The 26337-nt window shown below is 42.1% G+C and overlaps 1 protein-coding gene across 2 annotated transcripts in view; it reads right to left on the bottom strand.

The window, feature by feature from the left end:
- LOC106577539 (neurexin-2) overlaps positions 1–26337 on the bottom strand; it is a 936116-nt gene that overhangs the window by 603380 nt on the left and 306399 nt on the right. For both annotated transcript variants that reach the window (XM_045701329.1, XM_045701330.1), the window contains exon 5: positions 24527–24544. In XM_045701329.1, the coding sequence (XP_045557285.1) occupies positions 24527–24544 (18 nt within the window). The remainder of the gene's footprint in view (positions 1–24526; positions 24545–26337) is intronic.

The following is a 26337-nucleotide window of genomic DNA, read 5'->3' as shown; positions in this document are numbered from 1 at the left end:
AATGTATATAGCCTATCAATGTGTAGGCATACTGTATAATAAAACCGTTAATTGTGAATGTGTTTTTGCTGAGCATACAACCATGCCGACAACCATCTGTTGCTTCTATTTATTTGTCATATTGGTCATGGCTCCCAAGTGGCGCAGTGGTCTAAGGCACTGCATCTCAGTGCAAAAAGCATCACTACAGTCCCTGGTTTGAATCCAGGCTGTATCACATCTGGCCGTGATTGTGAGTTCCATAGGGCGGCTCACAATTAGCCCAGTGTCATCTGGGTTTTGCCGGGGTAGGCCGTCATTGTAAATAAGAATTTTTTAACTGACTTAACTGACTTGCCTAGTTAAATAAAGGTAAAAAAAAGTGTATATATATACAGTTGAAGTCGGAAGTTACCATACACTTAGGTTGGAGTCATTAAAACTTGTTTTTCAACCACTCCACAAATTTCTTGTTAACAAATTATAGTTTTGGCAAGTCGGTTAGGACATCGACTTTGTGCATGACAAGTATAATTCACTGTATCACAATTCCAGTGGGTTAGAAGTTTGCATACACTAAATTGACTGTCTTTAAACAGCTTGGAAAATTCCAGAAAAAGCTTCTGATAGACTAATTGACATAATTTGAGTCAGTTGGAGGTGTACCTGCAGATGTATTTCAAGGCCTACCTTCAAACTCAGTACCTCTTTGCTTGACATCATGGGAAAATCAAAAGAAATCAGCCAAGACCTAAAAAAAAAAAATGCAGACCTCCACAAGTCTGGTTCATCCTTGGGAGCAATTTCAAAATGCCTGAAGGTACCACGTTCATCTGTACAAACAATAGCATGCAAGTATAAACACCGTGGGACCACACAGCCGTCATACTGCTCAGGAAGGAGATGCGTTCTGTCTCCTAGAGATGAACGTACTTTGGTGCAAAAAGTGCAAATCAATCCCAGAACAACAGCAAAGGATCTTGTGAAGATGCTGGAGGAAACAGGTACAAAAGTATCTATATCCACAGTAAAACGTGTCCTATATTGACATAACCTGAAAGGCCGCTCAGCAAGGAAGAAGCCACTGTTCCAAAACCGCCATAAAAAAGCCAGCCTACGGTTTGCAACTGCACATGGGGACAAAGATCGTACTTTTTGGAGAAATGTCCTCTGGTCTGATGAAACAAAAATATAACTGTTTGGCCATAATGACCATCGTTATGTTTGGAGGAAAAAGGGGGATGCTTGCAAGCCGAAGAACACCATCCCAACCGTGAAGCACGGGGGTGGCAGCATCATGTTGTGGGGGTGCTTTGCTGCAGGAGGGACTGGTGCACTTCACAAAATAGAGGGCATAATGAGAAGGAAAATGTTGTGGATATATTGAAGCAACATCTCAAGACATCAGTCAGGAAGTTAAAGCTTGGTCGCAAATGGGTCTTCCAAATGGACAATGACCCCAAGCACACTTCCAAAGTTGTGGCAAAATGGCTTAAGGACAAAAAAGTCAATGTATTGGAGTGGCCATCACAAAGCCCTGACCTCAATCCTATAGAAAATTTGCGGGCAGAACTGAAAAAGCGTGTGCGAGCAAGGAGGCCTACAAACCTGACTCAGTTACACCAGCTCTGTCAGGAGGAATGGGCCAAAATTCACCCAACTTATTGTGGGAAGCTTGTGGAAGGCTACCTGAAATGTTTGACCCAAGTTAAACAATTTAAAAGCAATGCTACCAAATATTAATTGAGTGTATGTAAACTTCTGACACACTGGGAATGTGATGAAAGAAATAAAAGCTGAAATAAATCATTCTCTCTGCTATTATTCTGATATTTCACATTCTTAATATAAAGTGGTGATCCTAACTGACCTAAGACAGGGAATTTTTACTAGGATTAAATGTCAGGAATTGTGAAAAACTTAGTTTAAATGCATTTGGCTAAGGTGTATGTAAACTTCTGACTTCAACTGTATATAATATATAAAAAATGTCGAACAGAGCCTTTCCATAAGTCCACTCAAGTTTCTTCTGACTGTGATTAGAGTGATGTTGATGTTGTGCGGTGATGCCAGCAGAACCCAGATTGCATTTTCTGATCGCCCATCACCTTCAACCATCAGTGAGTCGATGGCTTGAATAGTGTCGCTGGAAATTGAATACAAAAATGATGACCAGCAGGGTCAAATAATATAAACAGTGGTCATAGAGGGTGCAACCGGTCAGCACCTTAGTAAATGTCAGTTGGCTTTTCATAGCTGAGCATTCAGAGGTCAAGACAGCAAGTGCCTGAGAGAGAGAGAGAGAGATACACACACAGTAACGCGTGTTATTGAGTTCCGAGAGCCGATCTGTTATCCAACGATAACAGATCGAGTTTAATAGCCCGGCTACTGTAGGTGTGAAAATCCCCCCCCCCCCCCCCAACAAGCCTTTGAGTTATGCCTACCCGCATTATTTCAGTGCCGTTTCGCACTGGTCTGAGACAAGCAAGACTACTTAATAAACATATACATTTTAAAACAGTTTTTTTTTGTTAATCCTGCATTATAATTGTATATAAGCCTCTTAGATATTAATTTAGAATCCTCTAAATTTAATTAGGTCTACTTCTGTACAAGGAAATGTTATGGATCTGTCAGTATTTTAATTTAGAGATTCCGGTAAAGAAATGTGTATGTAGAGGGGTAACTTTCTTCACCAGTTCTCTTACCATTTTGTACAATTGTGTGATTGGCCTACCAGTTGGTGTAACTGTAATGTTAATTCTCTTAAGAGGAATTTTGCTTTTCACTATCACAATATTAAAAACTTTCAAATGCATTCATGAATTAAATCGCTTTAGCCGACATGTTGCGGTTCATCTGATGATGACTCAATCTATAGGTCCAGGACGATAGTAAAACTGCCAATAAGATACACTACAAGAAAGGAAACGCACATATAACCGTAGAAAACGGTTGCAGGTCGGAGGGCCATCTAACAAGTGCAGATCGGAGGGCCATCAAGCCAAACAGACCAATGAAGCACGGGTAAACGGCGGGAGTATCTATGACTCCCTGAGGACTGGGTAGGGTAGGGGGCCCACGCCCTCCGCTTCTCCCTTCCCTCGGCGCGGGGTTCTGAGCCGGGAGGGTCGGGAGGATGGATTCGGCTCTCGCCAGATCTCGGTTCCCCCGCATCTCCATGTCACCTGGGTTGCGCCCGACAGGCTACAAGCATTAGACCTCTCACTAAAGGCGTCAGTCATACAAAAGTTATTCTTAAATCTGAACTGGTTGGAGATTATAAGAGTACACGGCCATAAAGACTAGATCACTTTTCAAGCTGTCCAAACATTCATAGATGACCAGCAGGGTCAAATAATACAAACAGTGGTTATAGAGGGTGCAAACGGTCAGCACCTTAGGAGTAAATGCCAGTTGGCTTTTCATAGCCGAACATTCAGAGGTCAAGACAGCAAGTGCATGTGTGAGAGAGAGAGAGAGAGAGAGGATCGAAACACACACAGTAACGCGTGGAATATAGCAATAAGAATGTCAGTTTAATATGCAGTGCAGATCACCTCCTATTACCCTTCTCAGACTTTTACGAATTGTGTGCGTTCAATTATTTGTGGCATTTAAAGTATATTGAAGATAGAAGCAATAGGATTTGAAGCAATAGCCTACCATTTCAGCACCGTTTCGCGCTGCTCTGAGACAAGCATGGGGACTGGTCTTGATAAATCGATGAGAGTTTTTTTTAAATTTGAGAACTTGTTAGCAAGCTCCTGTGTGTATCAGATACACCGTTTTTTCTCTAAGAGATTATTCTTAAATGAAGACATGTGTAGCCACGTTAAGTCTTATTTAGTTGACAGTCATTTACTCTGTAATATATAATGTACACTAATTGTTTGAGTGTCAATTCTTCTGTGACTAATAAATCCTATTAGTTGAATTGAGTAAATGCGATCCTCGTTTTACAGAGCAATTCTTTGATTGACTATACGTTCATAACTTAGTAGGTCTATTGGTAAATATAATTTACACTACACCTTGACATCTCTGATCTACTTGACTCAATACATTAAAGCTAGAATATTGGTCGCCAGGATTAGATATTTGTATCTAGCCTTTTATTAATTGCATAACGGTGCAAGATAGACACGTTCATTATAGTCATAATGAGACAGCGATGCAATGATTCACTATCTTGCTAGATCCTTCAGAGACGTACAGAGCCTATTGTATTTATTGACATAATAATGATGAATGTAGTTTAATATTATATTCAACATCATTTCCCTCCTACTACGAAATATAGAATATTCATAGACACAGCTTGAAATTCTTATAGGCCATAGAGTATGTATTAGGTAACTGTCAGATAATCAATGAAAAGATTCGTTTCGGTTCCCCGATTACAGCAAAGACCAGCAGGTGACAAAGTTCCCACAAGAGTCTCAGAATTAAATTAGTACTTTCCTACTGACATCGAGTCATGTCACAAAAGTCACTAATGGTCTCTTAGGGCTTATTCTTAAAGTTCATTTCACATCTGCGTGCATACCTCATATTTTCAAGCTCATCTTTATTGACATTGAGTTATGACTTACGCAACAGCCTGATTTAAGTGCAGTATCTCTTAGGCTTTAACTATAGGGACTACCTCAGAGCAATAATAAAGTCTCCTCTTCCCACTCTACATAATTGTAACTTCTTCCCATATCCCCTCCCTGCAACCATGTGGGCTGCATTCAATAGGGGAATAATATTCATATTCATACTATGTGCCCTCCCTTCTGCCCTACTTCACCGGCCTTCATAGATCTGAAGCAACTGCGTAGGTGTTAGCAATAGTTCCCACCTTGTTTTGACCATATTGATTTCACCTATCCTATCAGATCCATGGAAGGAAAGTAAGGAAGTTCAAAGGGGAGAGGAGAGGAAATATCTTTGTGGAATGAGAAACAGCCTCAGTCTCTGTCCCTCCGTACCTACTGAGCATGTTTCTTGGGCAGTAGCTGCAGCGCTGACAGTATGATTCATTGACATCATCCCTCTTATTAGATTCCCGATCGATCAGTGCTGGTGAACGCAACTCAACAACACGGTCACCACACTGGAGTCAACAATACAAGATACACTGTGACTATGTTACATTCGTTGGCTGTACATGGGTCCATGTTGTTGCTAACTTTCTGACCCGTAGCTGGGGCTTGACAAATACAGTCATCCCTTCTCACATCTGAGACACTTCATACACGGCGATGCTTAATGGGATTGTGGATATAAACTTCACATGACTCAGGACTAGTTCAGTAGAGAGCCGTCTGTGGATGTCAGTGTCTGAACTGGTCTGGGATCAGAAGTCTACAGAGAAGCCCCATTACAGGCTGCCAAAGATCAGGGCAAGCTCTCGCTCTTTTTCTCTCTTTCTATTTCGCTCTTTACTCTGTCTTTCTCTCTGTTCTGGTGGGAGAGGCATGGAGTTTACGGCCTGCGGCAAGATCAATCTGTGTTGCTATCCCCAGGCCCTGCTAATGGAGTTCTAAGTCTGTGTGTATCTGTCTATGTTTATGTGCATGCATGTGTGTGTGTGTGTGTGTGTGTGCATGCTTTCGTACCTGTGTGTGTGCATGTTAAAGTGTTCCGCGCTGCTCCTTGTGTTCCATACCAGCTGTTCTAATAGAGTCCTCATAATAACTAACAGCTTTTATAAGCAGTGCATCTAAAGGGCACCAGTGCCAGTCCGTGCCAGTCCATAGTCATGCCCTAGTTAGCAACCCCCTGGTGGTCCCACTAATATCCCTTCATTTCTCTCTCTCTCTCTATCCCTCCTTCCATCCATCACTCCCTCCCTCTGCTACTTCTCTCCTTATGGAGTCAAATCAGCCTAATAGTCCAGCAATGAGCCTGTAGAGCCACTGTAATGAACCCAAGCCTTGGGCTCAGAAACAAACATCCTAAATCAATTTATGGAACCAAAATATAAGGACAATTGTAATGTAATATGTGTTAATGCAGTGGTAATCACTAAGGGAAACAGAGAATACAGAGAGAAAATCGGCGGCTGACCACAAGGTCAAGTCAAGGTGGATTCGGCCCTCTGAGAAAAGATTTTCTCTTGCAGAGGAAATCTCTCCCTCTCTCTCTCTGTAATTTTTTCTTTATTCCCCGCCCCCCACTCGCTCTCTCTAATTTGCTGTCTCGCTCAATTCTCTCCCCACCATTGTGGTCTCTCCTTCTCTCTCTCTCTCGCTCAGTTTTCCTACCTTACTCCTTCTCTCCCTCCTTCCCATCTCCCCCTCCCTTGTCCACTCCCTCTCCCTGGCGAGACATTGGGTGTGCTAAAAGCCTGTGACATCCCCGATGCGTGAGCAGCTTCAGCTGCTGCCTCCTAGAGTCCCTGCCAGAGAAACGCCTCTGTCACGGCAGACACCCGGCAGCTGGGACGGTGGCCATTTTCTTTCCCCTTACTCCATTAACCCTCACCAAAGCACTACCTAACACGACAATCAATATCCAACAAGAGCCTGTAGTATTGGTTTGTTCATTGATTGAGAGTATAGTACTATGTGTTCGGATGGATTTCAGAGAGGAATTAGGAGTATTGAATATGGCTGCGGATACGTTGGTTAGTGGTTTATGCTACTGTCTTTGATTCCTGGCTAGAAGCCGTTGGACTGTTCATAGCTGTCTTTGCAATTACACTGAAGCTTATGGGAGCAGATGCTGTTAATCTTGAGATGCCAACACCAATGAGATTAACTTCTCTCTACTTCTGTCTTATTGCATGTGTGCTAAAGCTACTCCCTCCAGTCCCTCCAGAGAGTTGTCATTGCTCAGTATCACACAATATCTCAATATGATTTCTTAGACCAGTGAAAACAATCACAATAACAAGTCATATTATTTGTCGCCTGTGACTGGATAGAAATGTGAAATTCAATGTTGGTAAGATTGAGCGATCACTTTTTGTCTCCGGCTTCTCAAATGAATAAAATGACAACAAAATAGTTAGGGGAAGCATTTGCCAGCATTAACATTTACCAGGCAGCATTTGTCATCATTAACATCAGCATCAGTGCTTCATCTTTGGGCTGTGCTGTGTTTCCTAGCTGGCATTTTTAACAGGTTACTATATCCTTAGCTAGGAGTCCTGATGGTGCAGCCGTATGTGACACACGGGCATGGTGACTGGCATAAAAAAAAAAATCAAAAATGTCAGGACCAAATTACACGCCGTTTAATTGCTTGCGAGTTAACTCGGTCCCTGTGGTTGAGACAGGATGTTAAACGCCTTAAGCACTAATTATATAAGGTAGCTAGATATCTCATTACCCACTTCAATATGCAAATGGACTGCGGGCTTAGTGCTTTATTGCAATGACTGTTATTCGGAGGGCAGACATCTTGTATTGAGGTTAGAGAGGAGGCTTTATTATAAATAGTGAGACAACAACAAATGCAGCTAAGAAATGACTTTTTTGAATTACTGAGTGCTTTTCTATATGACAAAAATTTAGCGTGTGTTTTTCGAATTTGGATATATATGTTAATGTCCAATACGAGATTGATTTGATCAACTGTAATTCACGGCAGTGCTATCATTCAGGACATTGCCTCAGCGATAGCCTAGGGATGATGATGGCAATAAAACAAACTCATAAATTAGGGAAGTTATTCGGGCTTTCGAAAGACCGCCCTGACAATGAAAGGGGCTATTTCCAAATAATCATATCAGCGCAGTGAGAATAGAGAGCTGTGTACGAACCACACACCAAAAGCCAGGATGGAAAAAGCCTAGGTTACTATCATAGGGGAAGAACAAGACGGGGAGAAGGAAACGTCACAATGTGATACGCCTACATTGGCTACAAATGTACCAAAATGTGTATTTCCGTTGTCAAAAACATGCCTAACTCATACAGTAGTCTAATACAATTCATGTCACATAACACAGTGTTAGATGATGGGGGCTTATTCTGAGAGCTGCATGTTTGGAGAAAAAATGTGTTCTGCTTAGCAGTCCCCCTCGTAATGGGCCCTGATCCTGTCATTTCTATTCCAAAAGCTGGATGAGTTGACGCAAGGCTTTCTGGGTGTTGTGGAGGCTAGAGGGAGGGCCAATCACTGTTGAGCCACTGTTTGAAGAGAGCCTTCTCCTGGCTCTCAACTATCCTGCAGGTTTTGCATTCACAAACACATCTAAAACGCAATCCTTTCTGAGTCAATAAGGGAGGAAAAAAAGACTGAAGGAGAATGAGAGAGAGTGCGAGAAGATTTTTATTGCAATGCCATTTTTTGGCGGAAATCTAAATGAAATTCAGCAAAAGGATAATGATCACTTCTTGTAGTGTGCCTTCCTCTCTTTCCCTCTGTTTCTGGGTGGAAGCAATTACCGTTGCGGTTACCTGCCACAATAGACCTACCTAGGAGTGGTGAGGAATGTGATTGTCTGCACAAACAGCAATATTAGCGTCCATCACATAAATATTTAAATGTTATCAATTGCTAAAATCCTTTGATTGGTGTGGTTTGATCTCTGGATAAGTGTTGATTCTTTTCAATCCATCTGTGCTAATTTCTCTAATTATGTGATTTCAGTGTTTGTCCACACACTCTCCTCTCTCTCCACTCCTCCACCTGAGCAAGTCATTTTAATGAAATGACACACACTAGTGCATACCACTTCCCTCATGAAAGCAATCAATCATCTCGAATGGAAAGACTCGTTCAACCAAAAAAAAGACAAGAAAAACTTGTGCGCCGGTACAGCCTTGAAAGCCCTCTGAATACGAGGTCTCATCCCTCTCTCTGCTTTCTCTTGTATCCCTGTTGCAACCACAATTACACCTGGCTATAGAGAGAAAGAAAGACAAGAGTAAGGGGGTAGAGAGAAATGCTAGCTGCTAAGCATATCAATTGGCCTCTCTTTGCCGGGGAAGTTAAACTGTTTGTTGTTCCTCCAGGCGTCTCAAACACTCTTCAGGCCTTTGCCTGGCTTCTCTGGTTGCTCTGGGAGTATCCCCCAGGGAAGTGTGGGGTTATGGGGGTTGGAGTCTTTGCAGACTGCAGCAGGGCTCTCCTCGGGTGCTTATTTATTTATGCCTGCCAGGGGAAGTGGAGGTACCGACAACATCCCCTCGCTTTTAGAAGGTTAAGTCCCTTAGGCATCTACGTACATGCCTCTGTCTCCTTTTCTATTTGCTGAGGTGTCTAGATGCCTCCATCTTGTCTGGGTCTCAAGCAGTCTGTGGGCCTTCAGACCTTGACACTTTGAATATGTTTTATGTACATCCTTCTTTACTTACTTCCTGTCCTATCTTCTCCAGCCTTTTTGCCCAAGCTCATCCATCCCTAACTTCTCACATGATATATCTCACATGAGAATTTTGTGACAACGGTGGTGAACTAATAAACCAATCCATTTCTTGGAGAAAAATATAAGCTATCTCCCCTTTTTTAGCCCAATAGACAAATGTGAAATCCGAATTTGGCAGCATTCTCTCCCTCTCTGATTTTAATTAGATTTTTTTTCTCATGTGGATGGAGGGAGGCTAGGCAGGAGGGAGGGGCAGGGGTGGTATTTGGGTTTACCCCCGGGTGAGCGTGCCCTGCTAGGCTCCAGTCTGCAGTCAGACAAAATGCCACATTAGTATTCTGGCGGTCCGCTGAGCTCTCTGGCCCATTCGCTCCAGCTGCAGCCCTGGAGACTGGACACTGCTTAACACAATGTCTGTCTGTCTGTCTGTCTGTCTGTCTGTCTGGTCTTTGTATAGCCTCTGGCTCTAACAGACAAGAGTTGAGCTACTCTGGCTCTACTGAGATATCCAAAGGTGTGGAATCACAGCAGAGTATCCCATCCTTCTAAATATGTGTATTACAACAACACATGCAAGTGAAACAAGTCTAAAATAGCATATGGCATGCGCCATGTGAACAGCACTGTTCACATGGCATGGTATACGTGCATGGTATATGGTATATGGTATGGTATACGTGCCTCCCAGATGGTCACTGAGGAGTAAGGCCTTATATTATGCCTTATATTCACTCTAGCAGACAACAAGGGGCGGGTGGGGTTCGGTTTCCACCTACTGAAATAAACAGTGAGCTGTAACCTCCAGCATCACAAGACAAGCGCCATTTTGTTTTTCCCCCACAGATATACAAACAGGTTGTGTATTTACAGAGGTGGAAAGCCGTCTGCTAGAGATTTAGGTCTAAAGACTGTCTTTACAGAACGCTGTTGGATTCTGCTGTACATACAGTACCTCGGGGCTAGCAACATGCAAATTGAGATACTCTCGTTTAAAATGTTTGAACAGGGAGGCTTGTCAGAATCCTACAGATTTCAAACCAGAGAGTAGAGAATATGGTGTTCAAAAGGAGAATGTGTGGTTGGTGTATGTGTATGTACAGTATGCATTGCATGTATGTTTATGTATGGTGGATGTGTGTGTTGCACATACAGTAGTTGCTTGTGCATTCAGAATATATGGCACATAGTGGACACAGTTCATTTTATCCAATGTATTCATGGGGGGTAATATTCTGCAGAGGAGCGATAATAATGATATCATACCTCAACTGAAAGTCACAGTGGAGCAAATTGCTGGAAGCTCTAGCTTCAGCACGCATTCCATTTTATTAAAGTTTGTGCGGAGCATTGATACATTTCAGGGTTTCCCAAACTCGGTCCTCGGGACCCCAATGGTTGCATGTTTTGTTTTTTGACATAATACTACACAACTGATTCAAATAATCATCAAGCTTTGATTATGTTAAACAGCTGTGTAGAGTTAGGGCAAAAACCAAAACATACACAGAGTTTTGGGAAACACTGCATTAGCCTGTCATTACACACACACACAGACGCAGGTAGGCTCACACACTAAAGCAAGTGCAAACACTCACACGCTCCATCACTGATTTCAAATTATATGCTGCTATAAAGCTAGCGTGCAGTAGCATATCAGCAGATGAGATACATACTCGAGTTGTAGTCTTAATAAATACTTAAGTGATGTAAAACACATTAGCAGTATACACAACAGCAGAGACAAAACGCTTTTTGTGAACTAATTCCCCCGAAAAAAACTGATTTAGAACTTATTAGCATAAATGGTCTTAAATGTTTAAGGCTGAAAGCTTGCTCTCTAAATCAGACTGCAGACTGTTGCCCCCCCAGTTTCATCATTGCACTGTGATACAAAACCAGTGTGCTTTAGGACCATTTGGACGCCACAGAGTGGTCTGGTAGGCTGTTTTCCGGTTTCAGCTAGCTGGATTTCGGACCGTATTGACACCACAGAGTGTGCGGACAGTCGGTGTGAAGGCAATGCTTCTGAAAGGATGGCATATAAGACCAGCGCGGGAGAGATAAACAGAGGCAGCTGCTGTCTGTGTTGCGCTTTTTCTCAGAGTTGTAAAAGCAAGCAGAACAGAATCTGGCTACTCTTTAGTTGACTGATCTAGCTGGCAAGTTAACTGCTGTTTGACAGAAAAAAAGTATTTATTCCCAGTGCTGAGCTAGTAGTGTAACTGACATGTTACTTTCACTAATGTTTCATCCCCTCTCAACTGAAGTGAATTAAATACTAGCAGCTCGTTAGATAGCTAGTAGTTACCACAGCCAGTTAAGCTCTAGCTAGCCTCTAGCTATCTGTCAGGAAGTAGTATCTAACAGCTGTTGTGTGTATGGAAATGTTTTATGCCCTTTGTTTTGTCCCGTTTCAACAGAAGTAAATTTGATGATGTACCATTATTCAGAGCTAGCCAAAAATTGGCTAACGTTAGCTAGCTAGCTCACTAACCTTAGCTATTATTTTTGTCTCAATCACCCTAGACCTGAATCAAATGATGAAACCAGCGGTCAAACTATTGAAAACCGATATTCTACATTTTTTTCAGCGCAATGTGAGTTTTTATTAATCAGTATAGCAATGTAACATTATGATCTGTCAGTTTCCCTATCTAATTCCCTACTTTTTACACTGACACGGTATAACCAACTCTACACTGCATCACTGTCATGGTACACAATCAGTACACAACACTATGCTCATCATATCTTAGCAGGATCAGATGGTGACAGGTACCTCTGCAGGGTCAGACAGCCAGGGAAGACCAATCTATGGAGCTCAGGTGAATTTTGCAGTATATTATAACAATCAGTGAATGGATACAAAGTTCCATCTTGAGTTGATGGGTACAGTCTGGGATCTGGGAACAATGGTCATTTCCATTATTGAACCATTGATTCTATTCTTGGATAATATAATGTATAAATGTACACCAAGGTAATTCTTTGTCAAGCTTCATCTAAACAGGGTCAGAAGGTGACAGGGGTCTCATCAGGGCCAGGCAGCCAGGGAAGACCAGTCTGTGATGGCGCAGAGGTGAACTTTTGCAGATACAACACTTTATTATCTTTGTGCAGTAAACACTGGACCAGCAAGAAGCTTCAAAGATGAAAACAATTTAAGGCAGTCTGAAAAACCTCTAAAGTTCATTTCCAAACTGTATCAAGTGTTGATAGAGGCTTTTCCCGATGACACAAAACATGTCAAACAAAAATGTGAGGAAGACCTGGGAGACGCTATTGATGATGAATGGATACAGATATGTTAGAATGTCCAGTCATGCTCATATAATCTCAGACATAAATTACTACAGTTTAAGACCATCCATAGAACGTACTATATGCCAATGAAACTGAATATCATGCACTCAGAAATGTAATTCTTCTGCTGGAGGTGTAAAACACAAAAGGGGACATATTTGTATATGTAATGGTCTTGTGAAGGCTTGCTGAATTCTGGAAAAGAGTATGTTCTTTTATCTCAGCATGCCTACAGATTCTCCCTTCTCCCTGTTTTTGTTTGCTTAGAAATGTTGATACTGGAGAATGTTATCAGAAAAAACTGTGTAAGGTTAGCAGATGTTAATGCAAGTGTAAAGAAATGCTTGTGCTTCTAGTTCCGACAGTGCAGCAATATCTAACAATTCAACAGCTACCTAATACACACAAATCTAAGTAAAGGGATAGAATAAGAATATGTACATATAAATATATGGATGAGCAATGACCGAGCGGCACAGACGAGATGTAATAGATGCTATAAAATACACTATATACATATGGATGAGTAATGCAAGATATGTAAACATCATTATTAAAGTGGCATTAATAAAGTGAGTAGTGATCCATTTGTTAGAGTAACCATTGATTTCAAGTCTGTATGTAGGCAGCAGCCTGTCTGTGTTAGTGATGGCTGTTTAACAGTCTGATGGCCTTGAGATAGAAGCTATTTTCAGTCTCTCGGTCTCAGCTTTGATGCACCTGTACTGACCTCGCCTCGGGTGGTTGTTGTCCTTAATGATCCTTTTGGTCTTCCTGTGACATCAGGTGCTGTAGGTGTCTTGGAGGGCAGGTAGTTTGCCCCAGGTGATGTGTTGTGCAGACCGCACCAACCTCTGGAGAGCCCTGCAGTTGTGGGTGGTGCAGTTGCCATACCAGGCAGTGATACAGCCCGACAGGATGCTCTCAATTGTGCATCTGTAAAAGTTTGTGAGGGTTTTAGGTGACAAGCCACATTTCTTCAGCCTCTTGTTACGCCTTCTTCACCACACTGTCTGTGTGGATGGACCATTTCAGTTTGTCCGTGATGTGTACGCCGAGGAACTTAAATCTTTCCACTTCTCCACTGTTGTCCCGTCGGCTGTTTCCTGAAGTCCACGATCATCTCCTTTGTTTTGTTGATGTTGAGTGAGAAGTTGTGCCCTCACCTCCTCCCTATAGGCTGTCTCGTCATTGTTGCTGATCAAGCCTACTACTGTTGTGTCGTCTGCAAACTTGATGATCGAGTTGGAGGTGTGCATGGCCACACAGTCATGGGTGAAAAAGGAGTACACCAGGGGGCTGAGCACGCATCCTTGTGAGGCCCCAGTGTTGAGGATCAGCAAAGTGGGGATGTTGTTTCCTACCTTCACCATCTGGGGGTGGCCTGTCAGGAAGTCCAGATCCCAATCGCACAGGGCGGGGTTGAGACCCAGGGCCTCAAGCTTAAAGATAAGCTTGGAGGGTACTATGGTGTTAATACTGAGCTGTAGTCAATGAACAGCATTCTTACATAGACATTCGTCTTGTCCAGATGGGATAGGGCAGTGTGCAGTGTGATGACGACTGCATCGTCTGTGGACCTATTGGGGCGGTATGCAAATTGCAGTGGGTTTAGGGTGACAGGTAAGGTGGAGGTAATATGATCCTTGACTAGTCTCTCAAAGCTCTTCATGATGACAGAAGCGAGTGCTATGCGGTGATAGTCATTGCGGTCGGAGGCTGAGCAGTTGTCATACTAGGCAGTGATGCAACCCATCAGGATGCTCTCGATGGTGCAGCTGTAAAACCTTTTGAGGATCTGAGGACCCATGGCAAATATTTTAAGTCTCCTGAGGGGAATATGTTTTGTCGTACCCTCTTCAAGACTGTCTTGGTGTGCTTGGACCAGTTCAGTTACCTTTGCCTTCCTGGGTACAGGAACAATGGTGGTCATCTTGAAGCATGTAGGGACAGCAGAATGGGATAGGGAGAGATTGAATACGTCTGTAAACACACCAGCCAGCTGGTCTGCGCATGCTCTGAGGACGTGACTCGGGATGCCATCTGGGCCGACAGCCTTGCGAGGGTTAACACATTTAAATGTCTTACTCATGTCGGCCATGGAGAAGGAGAGCCCACAGTCCTTGGTAGAGGGCCGCGTCGGTGGTACTGTATTGTCCTCAAAGCTGGCAAAGAAGCTGTTTAGTTTGTCTGGAAGCAAGACATCGGTGTCCGTGACGTGACTGATTTTCTTTGTGTAGTCCATGATTGCCTGTAGACCCTGCCACATGCGTCTCATGTCTGAGCCTTGGAATTGCGACTCCACTTTGTCCCTATACTGACATTTAGCTTGTTTGATTGCCTTGCGGAGGGAATAACTACACTGTTTATATTCGGCCATATTCCCAGTCATCTTTCCATGGTTAAATGCAGTGGTTCAGGTGTTCAGTTTTGCACAAATGCCACCATCTATCCACAGTTTCTGGATAGGGTAGGTTTTAATAGTCACAGTGGGTACAACATCTCCTATGCACTTGCTTATAAACTCACTCACCGAATCAGCATATATTATTCTCTGAGGCTACCAGGAACATCTCCCAGTCCACGTGATCAAAACAATCTTGATGCGTGGATTCTGATTGGTCAGACCAGCTTTGAATGGTCCTTGTCCCGGGTACATCCTGTTTGAGTTTCTGACTATAGGAGGGGAGAAGCAAAATGGAGATGTGGTCAGATTTCCCGAACGGAGGGTGAGGGAGGGCCTTGTATGCATCACAGAATTTAGAGTAGCTGTGATCCAGTGTTTTGCCAGCCCGGGTACTACAATCAATATGCTGAACAGAATTTAGGTAGCCTTGTCCTCAAATTTGGGATATATAATATGTATATATATATCTTGGGAGATAATACAACGACATTTGATTGTGAGGAATTCTAGGTCAGGTGAACAGAAGGACTTGAGTTGCTGTATGGTGTTACAATTACACCATGAATCGTTAATCATTAAACATACACCCCCGCCCTCCTCCTTCCCGGAGAGATGTTTATTCCTGTCAGCGCAATGCACAAAGAATCCCGGTGGCTGTACTGACTCTGACAGCATGTCCCCAGAGAGCCATGTTTCCGTGAAACAGAGTATATTACAATCTCTGATGTCTCTCTGGAAAGCAACCCTAGCTCTAATTTCATCTACCTTGTTATCTAGAGACTGGACATTAGCGAATAAAATACTCAGAAGCGGTGTGTGGTGTGCATGCCTCCGAAGTTTGACCAGAAGGCCGCTCTTCTGCAGCGACATTGTTTTGGGTCACCCTCTGGAATCAGTTCGAATGCCTTGGGTGTTTCGGACAAAGGAGCCGCTTCGGGAAAGTCGTATTCCTGGTCGTAGTGCTGGTACGTTGACGTCCCTCTGATATCGAATAGTTCTTCCCGGCTGTATGGAAAAACTACTGCATAGTTTCCTAAGGACTAGATGCGAGGTGTCCCTTTCTGTCGGCGTCATCTTGATATCTAAGTAGGTATCTCCCACGATGTGGGCTAAGTAATGAATTGCCATTAATTGGAAGGTTGTTTATCTTCCCACAACGAATAAAATAAATGTATAGTTATGTATCACTAGATTTGATTTATTTCAAGATTGAGGGTATACTGTGCAACTTACATAAGGTCTGGAATGGATGCTTTATATGGATACTGAACGACAAAAGGAGTCAGTTGTGAAAACATGCCAACGTCATGGGAGATACATATTTAGGCAATTCCTACCTGCTGGGCTGGTCAGACCTGGCCCTGGGGGTCTGCTGTACTGTTGGTTGTCACTTTGGCTTTGGCCTAACACACCGGAAACCAATGTTTCACTAAGATCCTAAAGCTGAAGTAGGGTGTGTTGGGTTGGGGCGCTGCAGGGCTGTGGGCCTCTAGGGGCAGGACGGGATAACCCAGCTATATCGTGTTCAAGTAAAAAGAGCTCTACAGTACTACTAGGCCTATGAGATGAATTATATGAAGGATGTACTGTTTCCAGTGGTGAAAGTAAGGCGGTACGGTTTGTTACTGTGTCCCGGCAAAATAAATAGTGGGGGTAAACTCAACCGGTAAAACGTGAGCCTATCACAATTAAAACATGCCCAAAAAATTATAGGAAATTACACAATTATTTAATATTCCTGCATGTCAGCCCCATGAACAATTTTCTAATTCACTTGAAATTGGTTGGTATGCACTCCAAAATTGCATTGTGGTTTGAGGAGAAAACTTACATTTTGTCAAGGCGGAGATGAGTGGCCGGTGGTGGTGAGTGGCCGAGACCGAAGAGCGAGTGGAAAACAGTGGATGAATCAATTCAGGTTACAAGTGTAGGCCTAATGACAAATCACAGAATGCAATTCAATACACGCAGGTCTTTTGTAACAGATCTCTTTCCATTCATCAAAATGTGATGAACAGTGAGCGCACTGTTGGGGTTTTGATTCTGAAATTATTTTGTGAGTGGACGAATGTGTGGATCGCCTTTGTTAAGTGATAGTTTGACAATCAGATAAAAACATCATGACTGGTTGTGTTTATGCCACATTAAAAGGAATAGGCGGTGCCAATAAGACCAGGGGTGTCACGATCGCTATCTTCAAACTCCCAATCATAAATAAACCAAGGCACTGCATGTGCATGGAATTCCACATCTTGTTTAATAAAAATTAAACTCACCAAAAGAACAAAACAGGAGAACAATGAAACCGTGACGTTCTGGGCCTGCTCAAAGGCAGCTACACAAAAACAAGATCCCACAACTCAAGGAGGGAAAAAGGGCTGCCTAAGTATGGTTCCCAATCAGAGACAAAGATGGACAGCTGCCTCTGATTGGAAACCACTCAGCCAAAACAAAGAAATAGAAAAACTAGATTGCCCACCCCGCATCACACCCTGACCTAACCAAACTAGAGGAAAATAAACGTCTCTAAGGTCAAGGCATGACAAGGGGAAGCTTTCCCTAAAGTAAATTGAATTAAATTGCCAAAATTATATAGCCTAATTAGCTTACTCCTGTCTATACAGAAATAAATAAAATCATTAAAAATAGGCTATGTGGGTTATTGTGTGTTATTTTAAAATCGCATAGCCTACAGTCAGAAGGGCCCGCAATTTGGGCAGCGCACGCTGCAAATACCAAATAGATGATTATTGAGTTGCAACTGTCAGTGAAAGCAGAGAGACCCAGCTAGGCATGTCGCAATATTTAAAAATACAATCACGGAAAAACTGTGGTTTGCAACTGCACATGGGGACAAAGATCGTACATTTTGGAGAAATGTCCTCTGGTCTGATGAAACAAAAATTGAACTGTTTGGCCATAATGACCATTGTTATGTTTGGAGGAAAAAGGGGGAAGCTTGCAAGCTGAAGAACACCACCCCCAAACGTGAAGCACGGGGGTGGCAGTATCATGTTGTGGGGGTGCTTTGCTGCAGGAGGGACTGGTGCACTTCACAAAATAGATGGCTTCATGAGGTAGGAAAGTTGTGTGGATATATTGAAGCAACATCTCAAGACATCAGTCAGGAAGTTAAAGCTTGGTCGCAAATGGGCCTTCCAAATGGACAGTGAACCCAAGCATACTTCCAAAGTTGTGGCAAAATGGCTTAAGGACAAAAAAGTCGAGGTATTGATGTGGCCATCACAAAGTCCTGACGTCAATCCTATAGAAAATGTGTGGTCAGAACTGAAAAGCGTGTGCGAGCAAGGAGGCCTACAAACCTGATTCAGTTACACCAGCTCTGTCAGGAGGAATGGGCCAAAATTCACTAGACTGGTGTGGGTCAGATGTGGAAGGGGATCGGGCTGGTTGGGCGGTCTGGCTGAAATTTGACATAGAGGATGTCTTAACTTCTCTAGGGTAGGGGGCAGTATTTTGACATCCGGATGAAGAAGGTGCCCAGAGTAAACTGCCTGCTACTCAGTCCCAGAAGCTAAGATATGCATATTATTAGTAGATTTGGTTAGAAATCACTCTGAAGTTTCTAAAACTGTTTGACTGATGTCTGTGAGTATAACAGAACTCATATGGCAGGCAAAAAACCTGAGAAAAAATCCAACCAGGAAGTGTGGAAATCTGAGGTTTGTAGTTTTTCAAGTGATTCCCTATCCAGTATACAGTTTCAATGGGGTCATTTTGCACTTCCTAAGGCTTCCACTAGATGTCAACAGTCTTTAGAACATTGTTTCATGCTTCTACTGTGAATGGAGAGAGAATAAGAGCATATGGAGTCAGATGACTGAGAGAATGACATGAGCTCAGTGGCGCACGCTCCCGTGAGAGTTAGCTGTGTTCCTTTTCATTTTTGAAGACAAAGGAATCGTCCGGTTGGAATATTATGGAAGATTTATGATAAAAACATCCTAAAGATTGATTCTATTCATCGTTTGACATGTTTCTACAAACTGTCATGACTGTCCTGATCAGGTCAGGGTACAGGAGACCACCACCCTACAGATTATCTCCCAAACCCCCAACAGAGGAGGAGAGATCTAGGGGTCTGAAGATGTAGGGGTTTTATGACCCCTCACGCCCATAATAAACCTTAGGCCACAGAGAAATTCCTTTGTCCTCACAATGGAGAACTGGCCTCAGAACATTAAACATGCAATAAAGTGACTTTGGAACAATGGTTTCCGTCAGCCACAATGGTGGTCATGACGAGAGGTGGAATATGAAAATGTATGTAACTTTTGTTTTGTTATTAAAGGTTAAGAGATGACGTTATTATGAAAACATTGTACCTTTAAGAGTTTTCCCAGTATATGCCTGATGTTTATACATTGTACGTTGTGTGGAAAATATCCAAATCAAAGAGAATGTTTTGGTAAGGATGAAGTGTGAAGTTAGTGTCTAAAATTGGATTTTAGCCAAATCTAGGCCTTGTCCCTTAACTTGGTACGCCCAGAGAATTGCCCTAAAGGCGGTTACGCCCACTTCTGACCCGAGGGTATAAGACAGGAGAGTGAAGAATTAACATATGAGACTAAGTGACCCCAAGCTGCAGCGAAGGTCTAACAAAGTCAACGAACCCCAAAACGAAACACAAGGTTGAAGACAAATAAATCTTTTTCTACACGAGCTACGGATGAGTAGCTGTGTCTAAGCGGGTGAATTCAAGCCGAACCACCAAGCCTCCACTCTCCATTGAATCGTGGTATCTACACCGTTCGAGTCCGAAGCTGTGAGCTCTGAGCTACAGAGCTGTCTGTCCTCAGAAGACCCCTTTCAGATCAAGGGCGAGGGATCAGACCACTAAGCCAAGAAGGACACTGACATCGTGAGGACAACCAGAGAGTTGCGCCGGAGAAGTGCGTCATTGAGAAGCCTAAACGACCCACGCGGAGCTTCCCACCTGAGACCTCCAACACGTAATTACATCATTATATTCTGACCCATAAGAGCGGCAGTTCGGGGCAAGGCTAGGTTTAAATAAGCATGGCTGACAAATGAACCCAAATGTATATTTCTCTCGTGTACTTTCTTTGTTTCTCTCTCTTTTAAATCCCCATTTTGGGTAACACGTGCCATAGTGTGTTGGCCCGTTATACTAAGTCCTAATCAATAGCTAGACTGTGTTTTGTGTATGTGTATTTTTATCATCATTTTAGCTTGCTAGTAAATAAATAATCAACTAAGATTGGTGTGGTAAACTCATTGGTGTAGCCCGGGTTCGTGCAGATTCCCGGATTATGCGACGTTCAGACATGAGACAAGAGGTTGATTAATTTAGCGACTGTTGTAAAATCGATATTCTGATATCCTTTGAGTTAATTTGGGAAATAGAAACTCAATCAAAATAATTTTCCCATGGTGCCCCAGGTTAATGAGTTAATAATTGCTTGATTCATTGCTTAATTCATTTAATCACGCAATTATAAACCGTTAATCATTCGATGAGCACCAGTCGTCAAATTAACTAATACAACGTCACGACAAACTGTAGTATAACTTTTTTTACTTTTCGTCTGGACTTAAGCGTGTGCCTTGCATTTGGAATAGTGAACCTAACGCGCGAACAAAATGGAGGTATTTGGACATAAAGATGAAATTTATCGAACAAAACAAACATTTATTCTGGAACTGGGATTCCTGGGAGTGCATTCCGATGAAGATCATCAAAGGTAAGTGAATATTTATAATGTAATTTTTGTCATTTCTGTTGACTCCAAAATGGCAGGTATCTGTATGGCTTGTTTTGATATCTGAGCGCTGTACTCAGATAATTGCTTTCGCCGTAAAGCTTTTTAGAAATCTGACACAGCGGTTGCATTAAGGAAAAGTGTATCTATAATTCTTTGAATAAGAGTTGAATATTTTATCAATGTTAATGATGAGTATTTCTGTAAATTGATGTGCTCATTCACCAGAAGTTTTGGGAGGCAAAACATTTCTGAACATTACATGCCAATGTAAAATGGGGTTTTAGATATAAATATGAACTATATCGAGCAAAACATACATGTATTGTGTAACATGAACTCCTATGAGTGCCATCTGATGAAGATCATCAAAGGTTAGTGATTCATTTTAGCTGTATTTCTGGTTTTTGTGACGCCTCTCCTTGCTTGGAAAATGGTTGTGTGGTTTTTCTTGTCTCGGCGCTGTCCTAACATAATCTAATGTTAATTAAGCTTTCGCTGTAAAGCCTTTTTGAAATTGGACAATGTGGTTGGATTAACGAGAAGTGTATCTTTAAAATGGGATATAATAGTTGTATGTTTGAGAAATTTGAATTATGAGATTTTTGTTGTTTTGAATAGCGTCCCACATACCCCAGAGAGGTTAATAAAGAAAATCAAAAGTTATCTTTGTACTTCATTTGTAAAAGTTGTTAACCTGTTAGGGCTAGGGGGCAGTATTGACACGGCCGGATAAAAAACGTACCCGATTTAATCTGGTTACTACTCCTGCCCAGTAACTAGAATATGCATATCATTATTGGCTTTGGATAGAAAACACCCCAAAGTTTCTAAAACTGTTTGAATGGTGTCTGTGAGTATAACAGAACTCATATGGCAGGCAAAAACCTGAGAAGATTCTGAACAGGAAGTGGCCTGTCTGACAAGTTGTTGTTCATCTTGGCTCTTTTTATTGAAGACTGAGGATCTTTGCTGTAACGTGACACTTCTTATGGCTCCCATAGGCTCTCAGAGCCCGGGAAAAAGCTGAATGATATCGAGGCAGCCCCAGGCTGAAACACATTATCGCGTTTGGATAGTGGCCGGTCAGAGCACTCTGAGACTCAGGCTCGTGCACGAGGGCACGAGATGTTTTTATTTTCTCTCTCTTTGTACGTATACACGCTTTCCCAGTCGGAATATTATCGCTTTTTTACGAGAAAAATGGCATAAAAATGTATTTTAAACAGCGGTTGACATGCTTCGAAGTACGGTAATGGAATATTTAGAATTTTTTTGTCACGAAATGCGCCATGCTCGTCACCCTTATTTACCCTTTCGGATAGTGTCTTGAACGCACGAACAAAACACCGCTATTTGGATATAACAATGGATTATTTGGGACCAAACCAACATTTGTTATTGAAGTAGAAGTCCTGGGAGTGCATTCTGACGAAGAACAGCAAAGGTAATAACATTTTTCTTATAGTAAATCTGACTTTGGTGAGTGCTAAACTTGCTGGGTGTCTAAATAGCTAGCCCTGTGATGCCGGGCTATCTACTGAGAATATTGCAAAATGTGCTTTCACCGAAAAGCTATTTTAAAATCGGACATATCGAGTGCATAGAGGAGTTCTGTATCTATAATTCTTAAAATAATTGTTATGTTTTTTGTGAACGTTTATCGTGAGTAATTTAGTAAATTCACCGGCAGTGTTCGGTGGGAATGCTAGTCACATGCTAGTCACATGCTAATGTAAAAGCTGGTTTTTGATATAAATATGAACTTGATTGAACAAAACATGCATGTATTGTATAACATAATGTCCTAGGGTTGTCATCTGATGAAGATCATCAAAGGTTAGTGCTGCATTTAGCTGTGGTTTGGGTTTATGTGACATTATATGCTAGCTTGAAAAATGGGTGTCTGATTATTTCTGGCTGGGTACTCTGCTGACATAATCTAATGTTTTGCTTTCTTTGTAAAGCCTTTTTGAAATCGGACAGTGTGGTTAGATTAACGAGAGTCTTGTCTTTAAAATGGTGTAAAATAGTCATATGTTTGAAAAATTGAAGTTTTTGCATTTTTGAGGTATTTGAATATCGTGCCACGGGATTACACTGGCTGTTGAGTAGGTGGGACTAGCCCAGAGAGGTTAATTTGTCAGGCTATTGGTTAATTGTGCAACACCATATTGATTATTGAATTATCATAAATCTAGTTCAGTCTTATCAATCACTAGCTCTGAGCGGTTATTGTTGTCAATTACTGTGCCCCAACCAGCCATGATTGATTGAAACCTATATAGTTCACAATTCTTGGGATTGCTCACAATCCACTGAGAGCTGCCATGTGAGGCGAGTGAGCTCCTCTCACCGTCACCAAGGCAGAAATCCCGCAGCCTCACAACACAAATTAATGGTAATTGCACTGCCCTTAAAGTTGTCTTTCACCGCTATGAGAAAAGTTCAAGTGGCAAATCAATCTCAATCCGACTGGTTTGAAGTGGCACATTAGGATTTTGGATTCCCAAGTGGAGTGTTGATTATGATTATTATTATTTTGGTATGTTTGTGTGTAAGCGGGTATGACGGCCACATGTAGCCATACAGGTAAATATCCCTATCTTTTGCAATTTAAAGTGCCAAAAATGTAGTGTCCAATCAAGTGATGACCCAACATGTTTTCCATTTCAAATATCAAAAAGAGACACATTTATTGAATCATTGCATATATTAATTATTAGTTTAGTGTATGCTCTTAGATGTATATTTGCAACAGTATCTTCATCTAACAAACTGTTCTTCTATGTTCAACCTTTTTTTGATTTTGCAGTTCTCTTCTAGACGGTGTTAAAGGGTGTGCTGCTAGTTGGCATGTCCTATTATCCTGAATTGGAGGGGTGTGTTGGGTCATACCACCTCTGTCCAGCAGAGGTGAAATGGATTCCCCCAGTTAACATTTTATGCTAGAATATACTATGTACAATGCATATATTTAAAACGAATCATGTTAAATGATAATACTTATGCTTAATCATGTTTCTGCTTAAAATGTTTTTATGTACAGTATCTCTGTAGACTCTTTGCCTCAGATATTTGGAACTGGCCATTCCCTTTATAATATGTGCACTAACCTCATGGCTTCAGTTAAACCTTCGAGTTGTGCCTGTTCTGCTATGTAGACCAGTGGAGGCTGGTGGGAGGAGCTACAGGAGGACGGGCTCGTTGAAATGGCTGGAACGGAACGCATCAAATATACGGAAACCACATGTTTGACTCTGTTCCATTTTTTTCCATTCCGGACCATTACAATGAGCCTGTCCTCCTATAACTCTTTCCACCAGCCGCCACTAATGTAGACCTCAGTTAAACACGTATCTATGTTTGAGGCATTAGAACAGTTTTACTTTTATTCATTTACAGACTTTTAAGTATTCTTTTATGCACTATGGTTTTTGACTTCCCTTACTTAGTAAACAACTTTAAGTTTGGGAAAATAAAACTGTTCATATTTGCACCATTGTCTAATACTCCGCCACAGACATAAAACATCAGTGTATGTGTCAGAGAAAGAGCAGTGCTTGACTTGGGCAGGATCTCACTGGAGCTGAATACCAGCACTTTTTTTCTACTGCTTGAACTCCCGCACCTCTTCTAGAATATTAGCTCAAAAGTATTGTGTAGCTCCTGCACCTAAATATAAACAGTACCTGCACCCAAAAATGAGTACTGGCATCTATTTCAGTCCAAGTCAAGCACCGAGCAAGAGAGAAGGTGAAGAGAGATAGATAGTCCACTTACCGCCCTGCGATGAGTCACCTGTGGGTAGACCAAAAGAGAGAAGAGAGAGAGAAAATATATTTTAGTCCACAGCTCGAATCAAGATTTCAGTGGAACAACCCTGTTCATCCCTAACCTGACACTAATACAAAGATGGATGACATACTGAAAGAGGGAGAGAGAGAGGTGAAGACAGCAATTAATAAGAGCAATCGGCACACTTATATCCACAGAACACACAATATAAACCTGCTAGCTGTTGACATGTGTCTGTGTAAAGAGCTCGGGGCAGTTTCAGTGTCATAGTCTTCCTTATAAAGAACAGACAAGTCATCATCTTTCAACTTCTCATTTTCAAATGCACCTTTAAACTTTTTCTGTGGATCCGGAAAGACGCACACGCTCATTTTAAATAGAGTCGTGAGGGCGTTTTTAGATGTCATTCCATACTGAGAAAAAGCTGCTTGGCATTTATTGTCACTATTGCTCCTCCCATTGCTTGTGAATTATGGCCGGCTGTCACACTCCTCATCTGGCCACTATTCCCAATCACGATGTCCTCATCTGTCGATGACATTGCATAAAACGTTGACAACCCTGAAATACCGGACGCCATAACAAAATCATATTGGAGCCCGCCCAAGCGAGGAGAGTGAGAGAACGAGAGAGAGAAAGCGAGAGAGCGAGAGAGAGAGTAGGGAGTGACTGCATTAAGTTTATTCCAGGTTCTGTGAGAGCTCATCTGGGGTTTGGTGGACGGAACTAGAGCAGACTGGCAGACCTAGTCCAGTGAGCGATGGAAATAAGAAGAGATAGTGAGAGAGAGAGAGATGGAGGAATCACTATTCAACCATGCAGACAGCTCGATATCAATATCTGTGGGGCTGCGATGCTAGTACCACTGTCTCCTCTCGGCTCTCAGCTCAATACATGGGAACCCAGCCCAGCCGTACACTCCCTGGACTCGCTCTACATCTAATAAACAGACAGAAATTGTTTTAATAAAACATGGGTACTTTCAATATCAAGATCAAATCAAAAGTGTATTGCTACTGTAGCATACACAGATCTGCAGATCTCATCGCAGGTTCAGTGAAATGCTTGTATTTTTAGTGCAGTAATACCTAGCAATAAAAAAAACAATACAAACATAATCCAGAATTATTTTCTTTTTTTTATACATAGGATGAGCCATGACTAGAATACAGTACATACATATAAAGTGGGTGAAACAGTATGTAAACATTATTAAAGTGACCAGTGTCAATGACTAAAGCCTCCCCTGGATGCACGTTTTGTTGTTTGCCTTGGCACTACAGAGCTGATTCAAATAGCCAACTCATCATCAAGCTGATTATTTTACTCAGCTGTGTAGCGCTAGGGCAAAGACTAAGTTTGGATGAGTACATGGTGGTAGCCGGCTAGAACAGTGATTAAAGTTCAGGGCGGGTTACTGAGTGGCGGCGGACTAGTGGTGGCTATTTAAATGTCTGATGGCCATGGACATGGAAGCTGTTTCTCAGTCTCTCAGCTGTTTCTCAGTCTCAATCTCTCTTCATCGGAAATATTGCTCTGCTGCCGTAGTCAAATTCACAATTAGGGGATGGGAGCAGTTCTTTGCCATTTGGCAGGTGTTAAGTGGTTGGTAGGTTTGTGTGTGAGTGTGTGTGAGTGTGTGTGTGTGCCTGTGTATGTTTGTGTGTGTGTGCAGAAGGGTATATAACATACTCCAGGTCCACTGTGTCCATGAAGAAAGAGCATCCATATTGTCTAGCTGGCTGGTTTGCGCTTTTTCTAAGGGTTTTCGGTCTCTCTCCAAACCTCACGCATGG

The sequence above is a fragment of the Salmo salar genome, chromosome ssa18, assembly GCF_905237065.1.
Source record: "Salmo salar chromosome ssa18, Ssal_v3.1, whole genome shotgun sequence".
Taxonomy (NCBI): domain Eukaryota; kingdom Metazoa; phylum Chordata; class Actinopteri; order Salmoniformes; family Salmonidae; genus Salmo; species Salmo salar.
The sequence above is the reverse complement of the archived record's forward strand: the minus strand, read 5'-3'. Positions and strand labels throughout refer to the sequence as shown.